Source organism: Chrysemys picta, chromosome 1 (assembly GCF_011386835.1).
Source record: "Chrysemys picta bellii isolate R12L10 chromosome 1, ASM1138683v2, whole genome shotgun sequence".
In the NCBI taxonomy this organism is placed as follows: domain Eukaryota; kingdom Metazoa; phylum Chordata; order Testudines; family Emydidae; genus Chrysemys; species Chrysemys picta.
Window position 1 is genome coordinate 334791790 of NC_088791.1, and position 20777 is coordinate 334812566.

Here is a 20777-nt window from a genome sequence, read left to right on the forward strand (position 1 = left end):
TATCGCACCCTCATCTGCAGATGAGAATTGCACTAGCATGACTGAACCAGCACAAAGCAGCCACACTACCCTGCCGCCTTCTGGTACTCCAACTGCAGCATGTCCCTTCCCCTTCCATCCCTGCCCAGAGTGCTGCAAGGCCTCGGGGCTGGTGCATCTGTCCCACAGGGAAAGGCACTGTTCTCTGCTGCAGGGGCACACCATCTATGGCTTTTACATCTCTGTACCTGCTCACGTTATTGGTGTGTTCCACTCACTGGGTGTTTTGAATAATTCTGTCTTGTGCATACAGCATGAGGGGCAGAGATTACACTTGTGCAGTGTGGAGAATCACTAGATACTTACTCACAAGACAGCTGGTTGGACAGCTGCCCAGAACCTGTGATGAAGATCACCAGTTTTTAGGTGGCACTGTTCAAGTAGGTAAAGAACTTCATTTTTTTTTTTTCTGTTCACTTAAGTTTTTTTTTAAATTCTATTTTGTGCTTTATGGTGTAGCTGAGCCTATGTGTTTTCTTCCTCTCAGACCTCTGTCTAGGATCCACAAATGGGATAGGGCTGGCAGAACATTCCTGTAGGCCCCTCAATGTGGCCCAGCCAGTTTCCCTTCACCACCTAGTGGTGTAGGACCCCCAGAAGTGGGAAGAACTCTTGTTCGGTGTCAGAGTGCCACAGTGAGTAGTAGAAGGTCGAGAGGAAAGATGGTCTGTCGAGGGTTAAGATTCTGCTCTGGAACTGAGGCAATCTGGGTTCTATGCCTGTCTGTCTACCACAGACTTCCGGCAAGTCGCTGAACCTCTGTGTCTCACTACCTGCACGTACAGATGGAGAATGACTCTGGCTCTGCCTCCTGGGCTGCTGAAGATCAGACTGTGAATGGGTATGAGGTCCTCACCTTGTACATCACAGAGCACAACTGAAAAGTTTTTTTTAAAGTGGATTTGTTTGGGGATATTACAGAGCCTTGGTACGTGTCCACTAACGGCTTTTCTTTTTTGGCTTTCGGAAACACTGCAGTGCCAATACAGTCAGCTCCTAAGAAGGAGGAAGCACCTTCTGCTAACTGAGTGACCCTTCTCGCCAATTACAGAGAAACAGCGAGGGGCTTCAAAGTCTTTGGGTAGGAGATGAGTGGCTACAATGTGGGAGCCATGAGGTAGGGTAGAGAAATGGGGGAGAGATTTTTCAGAGCTCCAGAGGGCAGATGGAATTTCCATGCTGAAAATAAAGGAAAGCTGCTGTTCAGGCAGATTTGGAACAGGAATCGATCTGCATTTACACACTGCTTTCAAGTAGCTCTCAGTGGCTGAGTTTTCTTTTGCAGATTGAAAAATCTAAGGCTCAGAGACAGTGGATGCCTTGGAGCCCATTCCACTAGCCCCTGAAATAATGAAAAGTCTCCTACTGACTCCCCTGACTGGGGACTGGATATGGTTCCTGGTGCCAAGACAGGTGCATTAGAAATATCATAATGACCTCCCTCACAGACAAAGCTAAATGGGTAGCAGAGATGGAACTGAATGCAGGTCATCAGATGCCTAGTTCCAGTCACAGGACCTAATGTTTTAGAATGGAATTTCTTCCCTCCTGTGACTTATTTCCTAACAGGTCCTAAAACAGCAAAGTCAGCCTTCCACAAAAGGATTTCACTGAAAGCAGAATCCAGGGCCTGTGTTTTGAACAAAGCAGGAGAATGGTGCATTCCTAGGGCTCTCTCTCTCTGGGGAGGATACAATTATTGGCTAGACAAACCTTTGCTTGAATAGGCTTGAAAAGTAAGGTTGCACAGTCTATTAATGTTAAACTTTTATTTCACTTTTTTTAGCTTAGTCATTTCATCCACAATAAAATAATGTGACAGCAGGGTTCTGTGTGCCCCAACCTCGGTGCAGGACAAAAGGCTTGCAGCTAGGCATAATTCATCTTAAATGAGACAGATGCTGAGAGACATATGAATAATTAAACTTTTTTAAAACGTCCCATTTCCTTCTCCGGTAATGCTGGCACTCTTCCAAAAATTAAACAAAATGAGGTAGAGTCATGTTTCAAGATGAGGCTTTTCCCCCCCAAAAGCCACATACTTAGAAATAGTATTTTTCTGTAAACAGTTCAGGAGACCAGCTAACTGCCTCATCCAGTCCACCCACTAAATAAGTTGCACATGAATGGCTCTTCTGGGTTTCTGAGCAGGCACAAGTACCAGTGACCGCATCTTTTAGAAGCGAGGCCGTAGCAGCATTTGCAGGTATAGGAGTTGTTGGAATTTCAGCTCTATTCATAGGATTTAATTTTCTGCTTCTTAAACACGTATCAGTTCTTGACTTTCCACTGTTGGCTTTGTTTTCAGAAATCGTTTTTTTGTCAATGGGTTTGCAGATAGCTGGGCTCCTGGCTTGCAATCCAACTGTTTTTAAATTAGAAAATGCAACTGGCTGTAACAATTTTGTTGCTGATGGAGGGATCCATTCTTTAGAATCATTCTCTGGCACCTCACTGTTGATAAACGACTCTTGTGAAACAGACTTCTTGATGGCTGTGTTACTTGATCTTTTGTGTTTCAGGAACTTGCTGGTAAGCTGTCTTAATAAAGTATTTTTAAAAGAAGGCCTAGACTGTTTACATTTGCAGTGGATTTTAGTAGGACTTTTAGATGTCAATTTAGGGAGAACTGATTCTCTCCCCCTCTGGGATCTGAATTTTTGAAGAGGTCTTGCAACAGGAGTTGACTGTGAATAAGGAACAAAGTTCTGGGTATCTACCAGATCAAGTTCTGAATCATAAAGTGAGTAACTTATGGGTGTACTGTGTTTACCAAAAGGAGGTGGTAAACTAAGTGAGGATCTGCACTCAGAAGAGCTGCAGCCAACATCTAATGGACTACACACTAATTCAGATGCTGTGTACTTTTCAGTCAAAACATCTTCCTGTGCTGAAGAGTTGTGAGACTTATTTGAAAATTCGACCATGGTTTCTATCTCTCTGGCACTAGCATCAAAGAGGTCAGCAGAAGCATTGTAGCTGCTTTTGGAGTTGTTCTGTAGCACGTCATTCTGGTTTATAGCTCTAACAGTATTTTCTTGCAATTCAGTTAATGGTTCTAATTCTCTCTTACACATATTTTTAGCTTTGTAGGGAGCTGCTGAATCACAGCCCAGTTCCTGAGAGATTGTAAGATCTGTTCTTAGGTTTGGTGGATAACTACAATTTTCTTTATTTTCCCAATTGGCTACACAGCCATCATACAGAGAATGTAAATGGGCAGATTTCTCTCTCTTTTGTAAATACGAGATTTCTGCATCTTTCATAGTACACTGAAGGTTGGTGAAAGAATGGGCATTGTTTGAAATATTAACATTTGCTTTCTCAGATTGTAGAAAATTGCCCGCTAGCAGAGGTGGGTCAGGTATAAAGTCAGACTCTCTGCCTCCCTTAGTACTTGTAGATAAAATGCTGTACAAAGGCTCACATTGTGATACTTGGCCATTTATGGGAGTGAGGTTTGATTGATGGCAGGAGAGAATATGCTCTTTGCAAGTATTCACATTCTCTGCTAGTTGTGGGGACCTCCCTGTTGTGGTGGTTGATTTGCAGGCAGTATGTACAATGCCTTGCCTACAAGATGTTTTGCTATGATTTTCATCCAACTCATTTCTTTCACGAAGGGAACATTTATGAGCATTGAGACCTACTGGGGATATGGTGCTCTTGTTGTTTTCAATTCTGGCTATGAAATCATTTAGACTTTCAGAGAATGGCAGCTCGTCCCAAATCATAGGGTCATCCTGAGACATTCCAGCTGCACTTCCATGATTAGGAGACACTGCTGAGGAGCAAAATGAATCATCTTTTCTCTGGCAAAGCAAGGAGTTCCAAGATTTTTCTTGAAAGTAATCATGTTTGCTGATAATCTCTAGGCAAGAGTATTTTACCCCCAAATCCAATGGGCTTTGTAACAACCTGGAGCTGTTCCTGTCAGGTGACCATTCTCTCTTTAAAGAAGAGAAGCTCTCTAGTTTTTCAGTCACAGTGATTGTGTTTGACCTACTGGATAGTGAACTAAATTCATTATCTTCCTGTTCATTTCTCTCATTCACCGAGTTACAGAGCTGCAAATCTTGAATGGTTTGGTTGCTGGGACTTAAGCTGCATAGTTCTGCAGAGAAACCCCTCTCCTGTAGTTTACACTGTTCACCGGCAGCCTTGCCCAGTTCTAAAGATGAAAAATCTTCTGTTGTTACCCAATCAACAGATGAAGAAGTCAGGCCAAAGGACTGCTGCCAGGGTCCTGAAAAACTCTCTCGGCCACTTGACTGAACAAAACATGAGTTGCTGCCAGAGCTACACAAGCTGCTGAGCTCACTGCTAGGCTGATCTATTGCAATGAAAGGACAATCGGGTCGCTGTGAGCTACTGCAACTGCTCCTGAAATTAGCAGATTGCAGGAGCCGATGGAAGTAGCTGATAACAGTAAAGCCGGCAACAGCAGTGTTTGGCAGGAAGATCTGGCAGGCTGTAAGATCTCTTGTAAGTCTATTAATTCTGGAGCAGTTTGGCAAAGTGCTGTCAGAAACAGAGTGCCCTCCATCATGGTTTTCAGAACTCTGCAAAAAGAATTCATTAAGTTTATTAGTGTAATGATTTGTCTGGATACAGAGGAAAATTTTATGGGGACTGAGAGCAAGAAAGGTCCAAACAAGTCCAGTCCACAGTTCATTTTAAAGACCTTCTCTTTTCATCAGGGTCTTTGGGAAAGGGAGAAAAACCTGCTGTCTCACAGCAGCACACCCTAGCAAATGAGTGCTACTGAAGGCTATAAAGGACATCCCACCCAGAAGGCCTTTATGGCAATGATATGAAGAATTTTCAGAGTGCTTGGTGAAAACTCAGTAGGAATTCTGAGGGGAAAAGACGACACTTGGGCAGAAGAAAAACTACTTCACTAGAGAAGGCCACCTTGTGAGGAGGGACGTACTGCATAACTGACTAGGTGGCCACTAGACAGCAGATACCTTCCTTTGAACTATGACATACTGAGCAATGCTCAAAGCTGGGCACCCTGATACCCAGGGGTATGGATGGGAGAGGAATATTACCTGGACCCCCTCAGTTAGGTCTAGATAGTGCTGGAGCTGAATGGCCAGATTATCAGAGGCGCCTCACGTGGAACTCCATTTGCACCCCCGTTTATCACTCACTGGATGGAAACTGCAGGTTGAAATTTAGAGGCATTCTTGGAAAAAGAAAGGCATAAAGCATGTAGCTCATGGAGCGATTAAAACACCTGTAGTGTCTAGAGGAAATGCCACAGCTGAGCAACTGCCCAAATTATAGCTACCTGCAAGTACTTTGTGTCAGAAAACCCAGACTCTGCAGTTCTGCGTGTGGTGTTTAAGACCACAATTGAGAGGGAGGAGATATGGTTTAGAAGAAAGTAGTGTGTGTATGTATGTACTGGTGGAAGGTACAGATTGCAGAATGATTCACAGATTCCAAGGCCAGAAGGGACCATTATGATCATCTAGTCTGACCTCCTCAATAGCACAAGTCTGAGAACTTCCTCAAAATAATTCTTAGAGCAGGTATTTTAGAAAAACATCTAATCTTGGATGGTCAGTGATGGAGAATCCACCATGACTCTTGGTAAGTTGTTCCAATGGTTAATTACCCTCACTGTTAAAAATACATGCCTATTTCCAGTCTGAATTTGTGCTGCTTGGTAGATTGAAGAGTCCATTATTAAATGTTTGTTCCCCATGTAGCTACTTATAGGCTAGGGTAATCCCTTTGTATTTGAGTCTTAGTTTTAACACTGCAGAGTCTAATACTGGTGTTTTGAGCTGGGAGCGTGTATAGTTGTGTATACACCTGTACACAACTATACCCAGTCAGACACGCAAACATTTGAGTAATCCTTACAATGAGTAGCCTCATTTCCATCAAAAGGACTGTTCAGGTGCATAAAGAGTACTCACATATATAAGGGCAGGAGAACTGGAACCTTAGTGAATAGCTACTCTCACATAAAGCTGCTCTCCCAACTTCCAGTATTCAGATACCAGGGAGACAGGTGCACTAGAAATACACAGGTCACATAGAATTCCCATCACGTCTGTGGGAGTGGGAGCTAACCAGTATCTCTCAGGATTTAGTCCAGACATTTCAGTCTAGAGATTAACAAAACCTGAGATTACAAAGATATAAAATGTTTAAAATGAAAGTTTAAAATAAAAAATATAACCAACACCTCGGAGGTTTCTATTGAGCTATCAGTTTCTAGTAGTGTCTTCAGATCTGTGGAGATCTCTAAAACTCAAATGCATGAAGGTCTGAGAGTGCAGATGCTAAACTGTAGCAATTATAATAATATGTTTAACACTTTTCATCTTGCAGTGTCCGAATATTAAACAAAAAACAAAACAAAACCCCAAACACACACATGAGACATTTGGAGAGAGAGAGAGAGAAAGTTACACTATAGTCCAGGGGTTAGGGCACCCACTTGGGAGGTGGGAGACCTCAAGTCCAGTCTCCTGGCTCCAATGACTAAAATATTTATTCAAAGTGGACTAGCTTCATCAGGAGAGACTGAGATATATATCTCATGGCCAAGTGGTTAGAGCACTCTCCTGAGAGGTGTGGGAGACGTCTGTTCAAATCCTCTCTCCCCATTAGGCAGGAAGGGAATTGAACCTGGGTCTCCTACATCCTGGGTGAGTGCTCTAGCCACTAGACTAAGAGTTACAATGGTGGGTACCTCCTGGCAAGTTTTGAATGGGGCCCGATTCAGTAGGCTTGCTCTGAGCATGCCCATTGGATCAGACCCCACAGGCGAGATAGTTCTCCCAGTTCGTGGATTGTACTGGGGCTTAGGCGAGAGATAGACATCTGAATGCCTAGAGGGAGGCAACAATGCATGTGGCCAGAGGCAGAAATTTAGGTGTCAAGGGAACCTTACCCTGAAAATTCAGGTGCCAAATGGCCTAAGGTCCTACAGATAACAGCCGAGCGGGGGTTTTGTGGATGGCAGTGGTGCCTAACGTAGATGCCTAAATCTGGGGTATAGGCTGCTAAGTACCTTTGCGGATCTGGGCCTTACTCAATTACATGGGAAGTTAGTAGCAGAACTGAGAGTGGCACACAGGTCTGATTCCTCATCTTGTGGCCTAGCCCCACTGCCTTCTTTGCTGGATATTTCAGTCCCCAGAAGACATCATACATGCTGTTCTGTTACTGTCAGTGTGGGAACAGGATATATTAGACTCTCAAGACTGCTTAGCAAAATTTGCACGATTCAACTGGAAGCTAATGGATCAAATGTGGAAAGTTACCTTCACTCCAAATATAAATCTTTTCCCAATGAAACAAGTTTTGACTGCTTGAATTAACACACGTGGAGATGCATCTCTGTCCAGCTCTCCTGATACTTGGTTAAAATCTTGAATATACCTTCAATTAAGAAAGTTAAATGTTAAGTATTGACATGGGGCAGAGAAAGCTTTACGTAGTATTTAAATTGTAATGATTAGGGCACCCACACTAAAGATGGGGTATTGGGTTAGGTTTTTGAGCTACACATAGAATGAAAAGATGAAATCAGAGTAGGAAGTTAGCAGTGACAAAGCAGTGATCTGCAGAGAATCAACTTAACTATCTGTCATTTCCAGATTATTCAGAAGAGAAGTAAGGACACACATACAACTGGAAAAAAAAAATATCAAGTAGGGAAATAATGGAGTAAGCAGAATCAGACAACTACATAATTTGCTTTAGAACTGGCCTGTACACAATTTTTACAGTAGTATAAGTATTTCTGTTAAGGGTGTGTTTTTATTGATAGTTAGATCGGTACCACCCAGTGTGTGGATGCAGTTATACTGGTATAAAGGTGACATACCAGAGTAACTTGTTCCCCTTCTGGTACGGGAATAGCTATACTGGTATTAAGCACACTTATAACAATATAACTTTGTCCACACTAAGAGGGGGTGAGAGTTCTGCCATTTCAGGTATAACAATATAGTAAGAGCAGTACAATGTTCTACTGTAGACAAGGCCAAAAATTAAAGCTAGCACCAAGTTTGAAGTATAGCAATAAATTCACACCACACTGGGTGGATTTTTTTTAAAAATGAAGTATTAACGATACATTCTTCTGCTACAAAGTAATAAAAATGTACAGAAGCATGTGTGCACACAGACTGAGCCCTGGTCTACACTACAAACTTGTCGGTATAACTATGTTGCTCAGGGGATTTTCCACACCCCTAAGTGATATAGTTATATCAACTTAACCCCTAGTATAGACAGTGCTATGTTGATGGGAGCGCTTCTCCTGTCAACATAACCATCGCCTCTCGGGGAGGTGGAGTACCTACGCCAGTAGTTCTCAAACTTTTGTACTGTTGACCCCTTTCACATAGCAAGCCTCTAAGAGCGACCCCCTTTATAAATATATAAAAAAGTGTTTTTAATGTAACACCATTATAAATGCTGGATGCAAAGTGGGGTTTGGGGTGGAGGCTGACAGCTCACGACCCCCCCATGTAATAACATTGTGACCCCCAGGGGGGTCAACCCCCAGTTTGAGAACCCCGACCGATGCCAATGGGAGAAGTTCTCCCGTTGGCGTAATAAGTGCCATTGCGGCACTGTCAGTGTAGACAAGCCCTGAGATGCTATACACTCCCTATTCATATCATCTACTGCTGATAAAGGAACTAGAAAACATGGAATTGGAGCATGAGAATGTCAGTTGGTAAGAAGATGGTACCACATATTACTCTAATGATGGTGCCTGCCTGATGGACAGGTTATTCCGGGTGGAATTCTGTGCCAAAAATTAAAAATGCTGTGCACAATATTTTAAAATATGCTGAAGTTTGCATACTTTTATTTGGCAAAACACAATATAATCACACCAGTTTCAATTATTTTTGGTCATTTATTTCCAAATACCTGTCAGCAAGTATGTCTGTAACAATACAGACAACAAAAAAGATTCAGGAAATGTTTTTTGACAAATAGATTCCTTACTAGGCATATTAATACAGAACTCTGAGTAATAATTCATTTAAACTACAGTACAGAACCATTTTCCCAACACCCCTCAGAAACAGTGCAAAGGTTTGTGGGAGTCAGAGGTAAAGGAGGAGCTGAAGTAGAGGGAAGTAAATTGCTGCGAAGGAGCTTGGGTGTGAACTTGGAGGGTTGTTGAGTATGGGTGGGAAAAGTATGGAACAGATTTTTGGGGGGGGGGGGGGGCAGGAAGGAATTGTTAGGGCTCTTCCCCATGCAGACCCCTAGCCTCTTCCATTCAATCAGGCACATCTGCCCCTGCCCCCCATGTGTCTTTCTGCCCCCACCCAGCCACTCCTCTGTCCCCATGTGTGTCTACACCTCCCTCCCCACTATGGCCCTGTGCCGCCACTCCCGTTCAGCCCCTGCCCCAGTCTGTCCTCCCCCACTAGCCCTTATGAGCCCCTTTCTGACTCCCCCTAGCACCTCACGCTGTCTGTCTTCCCATAGCCTGTCTCCTGACCAGGCCTGACAAGCTCTGCGAAGAAGGCAGCTCTCTCTCCTCTTGCTGGCCATGAGTTGTAGCTTTGTTCTAGCGCCACAGTGCCCTATGGTGGGCAAAAGGCGGAATTGCAGAAGTTATTTTCTGCTGGGAGCTGCTGCTGTTTTTGCGCCACAGTGCCCTCTCGTGGGCAAAAGGCGGAATGGCAGCAACATTTCAGCAGAACCTTTTTTCTGCGCAAAAAATTAGAAATCTGTGGAGCTTGTTAATTATGCACACACGCAGTAGTGCCCAATTCTCCCAGGAGTAACAGGTGCCACACTGGGATAAAAAAGAAAGAATATTTTCCTAACCATTCAGAATGTAAAACAAAACAACCTGTCTGTAAGACAATTTCAACTTGTGTGTGAAATTTGAGAGAGGGAGAGGTCAGATGATGGTCTTGAAGCTGATGAACAAGCTGTAAGTATGTTATTAGAGAGTTAGCAAAGGATAATACAAATCAGATGGGTGGGAACGTATTCCCTACCTACAGAAGCTATTAAGGTGGTGTTTGCAGAAATGCTTGGCTTAGGTCCAACTCTGCTCCTACTGATCACATGCATAAAATTCTCGTTTAAGTCAAATCAAAATAAGATTTTTATAGTGAGGATTTTTTATGGCCAAAGGGTGAAGCTTGTAGGGCTGGTGGTTGAGTTCTCAGTAGCAAGCCTGGGAATTCACTCCTTGCTAAATGCAAACCTGGCCACTTCAGTGAAGAGCTAAGACATTTTCTACCTCAATGTCCAAAACACAAGGTAGTGCAAGAGAGATATGCCCCCAATGAGGCATCTAAATGATGCAGAAAAGTGTGTCTAAGCCAGAAGAAAGCTGTTATTTAGCAACTTGCCATCAGACCAGGAATGATCACTAATGACAAAGGGATATAAGGGACCAAACTCCAAATGCAACGTGAACCTCACAAAGGGCAGATAATACCTACCTTTAATAGAGATCCTTCAGGTCTCTCTCCTACACGTTGGCAACACTTGTACAGCTGTCATACCAATCAACTGTTAGTGAAATGGAATTGTGAGGTGCACCTCTTTGACAAGATCTTCTCAAATGTTAACACCTGGTTTCCTAGTAGATGGATTAAGTTGCAGGCAGTAGGATTCATAGGATTTGGTCTCTTAGAAAGATCTTTAATGTCTCAACTTAAGTCTTTTAAAAAGTGTCCAGATAATATGGTGATAGGTGCCAAATAAATGCTTATAACAAGTGGATATTTTCCTGAGTTCTCCCTTACAAATAAATCACCATCTACCCAGATCTAATTTTTTACCAGCTTTCTGAGGAATACTGCTCAGATACCAAGTTGGTAAACAGTTCTAAGAAAATATTTAGAGCCACGAATGTAGCCACACACATTGCAGAGCCACGAACATTTAGAGCCACAAATGAAGCCATATCCCCTCTATTCCCACACACCCCTCTCCAGATTCTGCTAGGCTGAGGTTGGGGAGGCAACTACATAATTAAAAAAAAAAAAAAAAAAAAGTCATCCTTTACCTCTGCAGACTTCCTGCTGTGACCCCAAAGAATGGCTCTAAAGAGCTTCCAAACACGGTAATGTCAAATAAATCACTAGTGCCAGCAACTTTTAGGGACAGCTTATACCTGTAGTTTGCATCCTTAGCTTCACCTGTGCAGCCACATTTTAGACAGTTAAACCTGGTAAGATAGTAAGAAAAATGAGCACACATTGTTGTTAGTTGATGTAGTAAGAATTTCTATCCATCAATAAATACTACCAGCATCATACACCTCGTACCAAATCAGAAATTTAGAGTTTTTTTGTTTTTTTTTCTCCTCTCTTATTCTTTGCTCTTTATGGCCCCAATCCTGCAATAAGTTCAACAAAGGCAGATTCCTGTGATCATGCAAAGCCCCATGAACTTCAGTGAAACTCTTTTACACATTTAGTAAACATAAGCTTAATAGACGCTGGGGGGGGCAGGGTGTTGGGGTTATTTTAATGTTTTTTGGAGGGTTGACGGATGACTGACTTTACTTTGAAACTCCTAGCACAGCAGTTTTTGTATTTTGGATTTTTTTTTTAATTATTTACTCTAGTACCTAGAGTTTGGATAAATCAAAAAGAGATAACAAAACCCCCTTGGATGTTAGAAACCTCCAACATCTATCTTCTCTCCAATATCTGACACTATGGCGATATCGAGCTTCATAAAGCTGGATGTCTTGATTTAGTATTTACGGAATTCAATGTTTTCATGTGTTTTGGAATCTCAGTGCCCAGGGTTTGACAGCACATCAGTCTGGATGTTCCACACATTTGTGGGAGTTTCTTGATTTTACAGAACAATGGCACTGTTATTGCCAAATGCTGTGGAGTAGGAAAGGGCAAAATTTGGGCACTGTCTGGATATATGGTGAGGAGGAGAAATCACACAGGAGGACCCCATGTTATGAGAGGAAGGATGGGGTTGTCTACAGTCACAGAATGAGGACAGTCAAAAGGGTTCATGAAGTTCAAGAAACCAGCTCAGTTTTAGTCATGTTAAACTGAAGTTAAGACATCTAGGAGAAAGTGTCTATAGATGCATGATTGAGCCCATAGTTCCTACTGGCATAAGAAAGCAGGAACTAATGAATCTAGACTTCAAGGAATGTATGGAAAAGTAAAACGTATTATGTGCTCAGTGCCCCATATTCGGCCTCTTTCAAACCCCACCCCCCAAAACTCTTCATTGCCATAATGCATACAAAAAACTTGACAACAGTTAAGCTGCTATTGTGCTGAGACCACTGTTATTGACGATCATGAGAATTTTCTCATTGTGCTCCCCTTCTGTCTTTTGTCTCACCTGCTGTGTCATCTTATAATTACATTTGTAAACTCTTTGGGGCAAGGACTATTTTTGTATGGGGCCAAGAACAAGCGGATCCTGGTCCATGACTAGAGTTCCCAGGCACTAACATAATAGTTTTAAAACAACTTTTTAAAGGCCACTTTATGTTTATAGCTCCTAAAGTGTGCTAGGTGCTTTCCAAATGAACAATTAGCAATGCCCCAACCTTGACCTACCTATTAGAATCTAGTATCAGCTTAGAAAAGCAGTTTTGACAAGAAGGATACACAAAGCTGGAGTTTTGGACAGAAATTACAGAGGCAGCTAACAGTCTTCTCCTGCCATTCATGTGTCTGCAGTGGCACCTGAAAAGAGAGAAACACAAAATGATCTGATGAGATTCTCATTTATGAAATTAACACAAACTTCTTTTTCCTAAAAATAAAACTTTAGCTTTTTTAAAAAAGTAGTCTGTATCCCGGTTAACTTCAGTATATTTTTTACTGTTCCTTGTGAAAAAGACGACAAAGGCTAGTTGAAGATGTTTTAAAGAGAAACGTTTAATAGTTTTTCAAATGAGTACTGCAAAATACTGTACTGTTTGAGGTGGCATTATAACTATGCTTCATCCCAGCTTTAAAGCATAATTGTCTGAACTCTTTCTATTTAAGCTAGAGTCACAATATGGGGTTAAAAACCTGAGACACCTGCATGATGGTGTCGCATTATTGTGTTGAACTTCAAAGGATCAGGAGAGAGGCGGACGCTGGGCACTCAAGAGGCACTTAGAAAATCACTAGGTTGTCCTTTCAATTGAGAATGAAGACCATAATTCTGCATTTTGATCCAACAGTACAGACCAGCAAAGTGCACCACTAACTTCAATGAGGCACAGGTCTGCCCATGTGGATCTACCAGTATCAGGAGCTAAATAGTTTCCTAACTAGTCTTAATTTTCTCTGCAGAATTACCAGCGTACTCTATAGGTTAGGAGTGGGCAAACGTTTTGGCCTAAGGGCCAAATTGGGGAATATAAATTGTACAGCGGGCCATGAATGCTCAAAAATTGGGGTCAGGGTGCGGGCTCTGGGATGGGGCTGGGGTTGAGGAGACTGGGGTATAGTAGGGTGTTCTGGGCTGGGACCAAGGGGTTTGGAGGGCAGGAAAGGGATCAGGGTTGGGGCAGGAGTGCTGGAAGGGATGCAGGTTCCGGCTGGGGGGTGTTGGCTTTGGGGTGAGGCTAGGGATGAGAGGTTTGGGGTGCAGGAGGGTGCTCTGGCTGGGATCGAGGGGTTTGGAAACCGGGGGTGGGATCAGGGCTGGGGCAGGGGTGTGGGGAGAGGCTCAGGGGGTGCAGGCTTCAAGCGCACTTACCTCAAGCGGCACTGTACAGCTCGGCCCTGCTCTGGCCGGGGTGCTGGGTCGGTGGCCGCACCCCGCGGCTCCCGGAAGCAGTGGCATGTCCCTTCTCCGGCTCCTACGCGGAGGCATGGCCAGGCAGCTCTGCACGCTGCCCCAACTGCAGGCACCGCCCCTGCAGCTCCCATTGGAGCGCGTAGGAGCCAGTGCAGGGCCGTGCCGCGGCTTCCGGGAGCCGCGGGGTGCAGCCACTGACCCAGCGCCCCGGCCACAGCGGGGCCGAACTGTACAGTGCAGCTCGTAGGCCGTAGTTTGCCCACCCCTGCTATGGTTAAATCACAGAAGGCACCTCTGTGATAAATCTATTTTTCAGGGGACTGTAACTCAAATATCTTTCTTTTGAGCAGACATTTGGCACATGCAGTTTCAGTCTTGTGTTTCACCAAAATTAAAAAATGCAGATCTGGTTTGAATACATACATTTTTGCTTAGGCGCACTTTACTCTCAAAGCTGCTGTTTTCTCGAAGGGTCGTTTAGCCATTCATATATGCTTCTTGCTATGCAGGTTTTTTTAAAATATAAGAATCTATACCACAAGACTTCAATTCTGAAACTGCAGAGCACTCAATCATTTTAGTGAGACAGTCCATTTACAGAAATATTTCTTATGTATTTGACAGCAACAGCTCTGTTTCTTTATTTGTGTGGGTCTTTCAAACCGCAATGGAGGAGAGAAAAACATGTTTAGGAAAAAGTGATTGTAAAACTAAAGAGTTATCAGAAGGACTCATATAGATGAAGTCCCTCAAACTACTTTTAACATGAAATCAAATCATGTTCAAAAAACAAGTTGAAGTTTCTCTTTAAAATGTTTCATCATGATAAGCATTTTTAATCCAACAGGGCAACACTTGGAATTTTAATGTTGCTTTTGTAAAGCAACCTCCTCAGTATACTGGCATAGAGAGAAAAAGAGCCCTTTTAATCATATGGTGCCATGAACACCCGCTTTGTACCCAGACAATGGTAAAATTCCAAATTAAAACTTTATGCCCCCAACTATATTCAAATGTTATCTACCCTAAAATATATTTGAGGATTTTTTTTTTTTTTTTTTTTTTTTTAAGAGCTAGCACCTTATACTGTTTACAGTTTTAATTAAAAAAACCTAGCTCTTCTAGTTTTCTTCACTGAATTATCAATTTGTCTCAGCTGTGGGTTACTACATAGTAGAAATATCTTCTACTAATCAGTATGAAAGATGTGGTTCCAAACCTGTCAAATAGAAGTGGAGGACTTTGTTTAAGGGCCTTATTTAAGATGATGTATAGTTCTTCAGATTGTTAAAGTTCGTAGAATGGAGAATAGAGTGAATTTCTGAAACTGACAAACTGAAGTGTTCCTATAACTGACATAAGCATTTGTGCATTCAACCATTTAGGTATCCCCAGTGAGCTCCAAAGGTGCCATTTTTAAGCAAACAATTGATAATGGCAATGTTTAGGCACGATTGCTCACAATGAGCAATACCCTTCACACCTTAAATAATCTAATTAAAATCAAAAGGAATATCCAAGGGTATTCTGCTCCACAGAAGGGTAGAACCACCTGGTCTTATGACTTCAAACCAAGTCACAGACAAGCTACTTTTGAGCAGTGAGAGATGTAGAAATCAAGCTTCTTTAAAGGACTACACAGAGCTTTACAACTGCATCAGGAGAGCCCATAAAACTTCTCTATGCAAGATTCACTGTCATTGTACCATCCAAACCTATATATCCCTTTTCAAGATACACTAGCCACACCCCTCCCCCCAAAAACTTACAACTTTGAGAAAATGTTTTTAATAATTTCAATGGGAACTGAATTCCCAGATCCTACATTATCCACAGCATCAGCCTATAGCTCCTTCTGGTATGCGTGTGTATGACTTCAAGGGCAGTGTTTGCAGATATCGCTATATTAAAATATTTCAAAAGGATATCTATTTTGTAAATATTTAAGGCAAAGTATCTAAATAATTGATGACATCTCCTCTGGCCTTGGCCAGATCAGGCAGAGCGTATCTACCATTTTGGAAAAGATAATCAAGATTTGGAACAAGCACGGTTGTCATATTCAGGTTACAAGACTTGTTAACTTTGTTTTTGTTATGCACAGACAACATGTCCAGTGTTATGCAGATATCAAGATGGTCCCAGCCCCAGAGAGTTTAAAGTTTAGAAAACAGACATAGAAAGACAAAATACATTAGGATACCAAATGAGAAGACCGATATTATCCATAGCATTAATGAACCGGAGAAAGATTTGACTGTATACACATTATGTTCCGTAAGTGCTACCAAAACCGCATAACAGTCTTGATTTCAAGAATACACACACAATAGAGCTACAGAACCACACAACAGTACCAAGAAAATAAGTTTGGACATGGAATAAATTCGAGAGTGGACAAAGAATGAGTCTGATCTTGTAACTACTCCAAATATGAAATTCAGATAGAAATCAATAGGAGTTTCATGCAGAGAAGTTGGAAGAATTGGCACCATGCAGTCAAAACACCCTGTTACCTATGCACTTTCAGTCAGCTAGGAAATAAACACAAATGCACATTCTGAAATGGAGACAGGGTAAGAGGTGGGGTGTAACATTTGTATTTTACAGATTTTGTTGTTAATGCCTCAGGTGCAGTTTATATAGAAAAACATACAATCCGTATCAGAGGGGTAGCCGTGTTTGTTGCTTTTTACAGATCCAGACTAAGAGTTCTGTGGCACCTTCTAGACTAACAGACGTATTGGAGCATAAGCTTTCGTGGGTGAATACCCACTTCGTCAGACGCATGTAGACTACATGCGCCACTGCGACTGACGAAGTGGGTATTCACCCACGAAAGCTTATGCTCCAATACGTCTGTTAGTCTAGAAGGTGCCACAGGACTCTGTCGCTTTATACAATCAGTAGTTCAGTTCCTGCATGGTGGAAATATTAAGGCCACTCAGTAATAAGCATGTGAGAGACAGAGTCAGCTTTAATTGCTATTACCTGAATATCATTTTTGCCTCAGAGTGCTGTGTATCTAAAGGCTTCAATAAGAATTCCTGTTCTCCAGGTATGTTGTCCCCCCAAACCCTATAAATCAGTGTTTGGTGCCCTCTAGTGGGCCAGTTAATTCCCCCCCCCTTCAGCCACGAGTTGAAAGTGCCCATGAAGAAAGCAATACACCTGGATAGGAACTTGCAGTACTCCTGCCATTCTAAGCCTGAGACTCCTAAATGGAGCTCACTAGCTGTGCAGTTAACATTTCTGGCATTTTAGACCAATCTATTCCCCTTAGGGTGACCAGATGTCCTGATTTTATAGGGACAGTCCCGGTTTTGGGGTCTTTTTCTTATATAGGATTCTATTACCCCCCACCCCCGTCCCGATTTTTCACACTTGCTGTCTGGTCACCCTCATTTCAGGGGGGGGGGGAGGAATAGCTCAGTGGTTTGAGCATTGGCCTGCTAAACCCAGGGTTGTGAGCTCAATCCTTGAGGGGGCCACTTAGGGATCTGGGGCAAAATCAGTACTTGGTCCTGCTAGTGAAGGCAGGGGGCTGGACTCAATGACCTTTCAATGGATAGCTCCATTAATTTAATTTATTTTAATTTCCCCTGTTAAACTGAATGCGGATGAGGAAGGCTGATTAGGTCATGCAATGCACGCCCTTCTCGACGCTGCTCATCCCAATTAAGACATAGGTGAACAAGCCACACAGCTAGGATCTGGCACCTCGGTAGCAACGTGCAGTGCGTCATTCTGACACCACCTTCCGTACTGCCCAGTGCTGTGGCCATACGGACAGTCTCTTTCCCTGCAGGAGATCCGGGCCCAGGAGCGAAGGGGGGGGGGGGGGAGCCCCTTAATCCAGGTCTGAGGGGACGGTCAGTGAACTGATGGGGGGGGGGGCGGAGAGGGAGAGAATTTGGACACAAACATCGTCAGCTCCCGCCCGCGTTCGGCGCCCGCTCCCGCGCTGCGGGGACGGATCCGAGGCGGGTGGCCGGGAGCTACACACAAGCAGACACCGCCTGTCCCGAACGCGGGGGCGGCGGCGGCAAGGCCATTGCTGGGGCCCGGCTGGGCGGAGCGCAGCCCGGCTGAGGCGGGGCGGCCGCTCCCGGGAGCTTGGCGGGCTTGGTGCCGGCGTGGTAACGGCGGGCAGGAGGCGCGATGCCCGGGACGCGGCGGGGCGGCCGTTCCCAGGAACGGGCAGACCGTTGGGGGTTGCTGGACTCACCCAATCGCAGCCCGGCTCAGGGAGCGGGAAGTCCCCCCCCCGCCACACTGCTCCCAGCTCCCTCCGCCCGCACACACCTGGCTCGCTTAGCCCGAAGGGGAAGTGACGTGACACGCCCAGGCTCGTTCTCACACACCAATTATCGTGCACAACAGCAGCCCCCTTCCCCTCGACCCCCGGGATAACAGCGCGGAAACGGATCACGTGAGTGAAGCATCCTCAAGGAGCCAATCGCCGCCTCCCAATATCAGACCAGGTAGCCAACCGCTGCTCGTCGCAGAGACCAGTCAAAGAATCATCTGAGCCCCATCAGGCAGCCAATCACCGCTTCCAAACGCAACAGCCAATCAGTGGTAGCCATCCCCAGCTTTGCAGCCAATCACTGCAGTCAAGCCAGAGAGACACTCATTGCCCATCCCCGGAAATCCAACCACATCCTGGCATGCCCGGCCCGCCGACCAATCAGAGCCGCAGAGCAGCACGCTGGAGTAGGCCCCGCCCCCTGGGTTCCTGAGGGGGCCCTAGGCAGATAGCTCCGAACCCCTTTCCCTCGCTAGGCCTGGGGGTGGGGCGCTGAGGCTCCCAACAGCCCCCCCCCCCCGGACTCGCTCCTTCCTCCGCTCACGTTCCCCGCCCCCGGGATTCCCCTCTCGGCCTCTCCCGCCCCCCATGCGGGGCCGGGCAGTGCCCGGGGAGCCGCGGCCGGTATAAAACGGGCGGCGCGCAGGCGGCGCTGCTCAGAGTCACTATGCTGAGGCTGCCGGGGCTGCTCCTGCTGCTTAGCCTGGGCAGCGTCTGCTGTCCTCCGGGGGCCCGCTCCGCCCTGCCCCTGGCCCCCCGGCGGGGCCCCCCGGGGAGAGCTCAGCCCCGCCCCACCGCCCTCTACCAGACCCGCTACTTCCCCCAGAAGGTAAGCGCCTCCGCTCGCCCGGCCGGAGCCAGCCCCGGCACCCCCGGCGTGAGTGTCTTGGGGGGGTCCCCTCTGCTGGGCCCAGCCCCTTCGGCCACCTCCCCCAGGCCCCGCCCCAGCGTGAGTGTCTGGGGGGGGGGCTTCCTACTGAGCAACCCCCTTCCCAGGAGGAGGTGTGTCCGTGGGGCTAGCTCAGACCCCCTTCCCCAACATCTTTGGGGTATGGCATAGCTCTGGGGGCTTACCCGCATCCCATACGTGGGGGCTGCCAACAGCTGTCTGGGTAGGGCCCCACTTCCTGTTGATCAGCACCCACTCCCTGGCACGAGGGTCATCTGCCTCCTTCTCATGGTGTGTCTGTTAAGGGCCTTCTTCTCTCTTATGTTTCTGAGGCTGTGTCTAACCTGGACAAAGGGAGACCTCAGGCAGTTGTGAAAGAGCCTTGGAGAGAATCACTACAATTAAACACCTGCAGCTGGCCCATGCCAGCTGACTCAGGCTCACCGGGCTTGGGCTCAGGGGCTGTTGGATTGCCGTGTAGCTGTGCCTCTAAACATCTGCATTGCAATTAAACAGCCCTTTAGCCCAAGCTCTCTGAGCTCCAGTCAGTTGGCTGGACCTGCCACAGATTTTTAACTGCAGTGTGGACAAATCCTAAGTGTCTTGTTGAAATACAGCTCAAATAGCTTTATTTAAAGTGGAAACTCCTTGAGGCAGGGACCATTTTTTTGTTCTGCGTTTGTCAAGTTCCTCGCATGGTGGGATACTGGTCTCTGACTAATGGTACTAGATGCTGAGGTAATACAAACAGTAACATAGTAGTGGTGCATAATCCACTGTGAGATTTTACCAGACCTTTAAAAGAAATCCTTCGCGGAGGTATCTGCTTAGAATTTAGGGGCACATCTGTATCTGTCTGTAGTAGGGGATTTTTTTCCCCCCCTTTAAACTTCAGAACAGGAAATCATCAGTTACATACTGTTGGCCTGTGGGATCCAGCAGTCTTGTTACAAATGGAAAGACTCTCTTACAAAATGCTGGATAATGCTATTCTCAATGGAATTTGTTCTAATTTCCTAGCATTGTGCAATTGGACATAAAGCATCTGAATGATAATCCTATTTGAGTACAGGCTCCCTCCCTTTCCACGTATAAAGCATTATCTCTGAATGCTTAATATCTAAAACTAATACAAATTTGCTCTAGCCCCAGCAGGACCTTCCTGGAAGAGTTGCAGCCTGCCTGGGCTGGGGCCAACTAGCTGGAGGGGGCACTCTGGACTGAGTGTGGGTGGGGCCACCTAGGCTGTTTGGGGGGGTACAGCCTTCCCCTGCCTATTAGATATGCTGCCCATAGACATAACCTTAGTCTCCTTTCCCCACACACAGGTCCCCCTCGGCTGCCCCCCCCTTTCCTCCCTATGACTGGAGGGGAATTAATGGGCCACTTCACCTTGAATGGCCTTTTAAATATGTGTTAAGTATGTATCAGTGACACTCTGAGACCTTGGGTACGTCTTCACTACCCGCCGTATCGGCGGGTAGCAATCGATTTATCCGGGATCGATATATCGCATCTCGTTAAGACGCGCTATATCGATCCCGAACGTGCTCACCGTCAACTCCGGAACTCCACCAGAGCGAGTGGCAGTAGCGCAGTCGATGGGGGAGCCGCGGCCGTCGATCCCGCGCCGTGTGGACCCCAGGTAATTCGATCTTAAGATACTTCGACTTCAGCTATGCTATTCGCGTAGCTGAAGTTGCGTATCTTAGATCGATCCTCCCCCCCCGCAGTGTAGACCAGCCCCTTGTCTACATTAGAACTTTCTTCAGTATACCTTATGTTGCTCAGGGG

The 20777-nt window shown here is 45.3% G+C and overlaps 2 protein-coding genes across 8 annotated transcripts in view; one reads left to right on the forward strand and one right to left on the reverse strand.

Annotated features, from left to right (window-relative positions):
• Window positions 1-1793: 1793 nt before the first annotated feature.
• On the reverse strand, window positions 1794-19239 carry DDIAS (DNA damage induced apoptosis suppressor). 6 transcript variants are annotated; one of them, XM_005287578.5, is made up of 6 exons: window positions 19169-19239; window positions 18091-18395; window positions 12606-12734; window positions 11069-11230; window positions 7329-7446; window positions 1794-4601 (listed from the first exon to the last, which is right to left on the reverse strand). In XM_005287578.5, exons 3-6 carry the CDS (start codon window positions 12716-12718, stop codon window positions 2082-2084), a joined length of 2913 nt encoding a protein of 970 aa, XP_005287635.2. In that variant the 5' UTR covers window positions 12719-12734; window positions 18091-18395; window positions 19169-19239; the 3' UTR covers window positions 1794-2081. The 6 variants fall into 6 exon arrangements, with proteins under 6 accessions (XP_005287635.2, XP_005287634.2, XP_065451875.1 ...); XM_005287577.5 differs by lacking the exon at window positions 19169-19239 and having other exon boundaries at window positions 18150-18392; XM_065595803.1 differs by lacking the exon at window positions 19169-19239 and having other exon boundaries at window positions 11177-11230; window positions 18150-18389.
• PRCP (prolylcarboxypeptidase) overlaps window positions 18520-20777 on the forward strand; it is a 59633-nt gene continuing 57375 nt past the window's right edge. Inside the window, exon 1 of one of the 2 annotated variants that reach the window (XM_042855973.2) lies at window positions 18520-18538. Coding sequence is in view for 1 of the 2 variants with exons in the window: in XM_024107517.3 (XP_023963285.1) it covers window positions 18762-18923 (162 nt within the window). In the remaining variant the exon portion in view is untranslated. Of the gene's footprint in view, window positions 18539-18568; window positions 18924-20777 lie in introns of those variants that run through there. The other variant, XM_024107517.3, reaches the window with a different exon arrangement.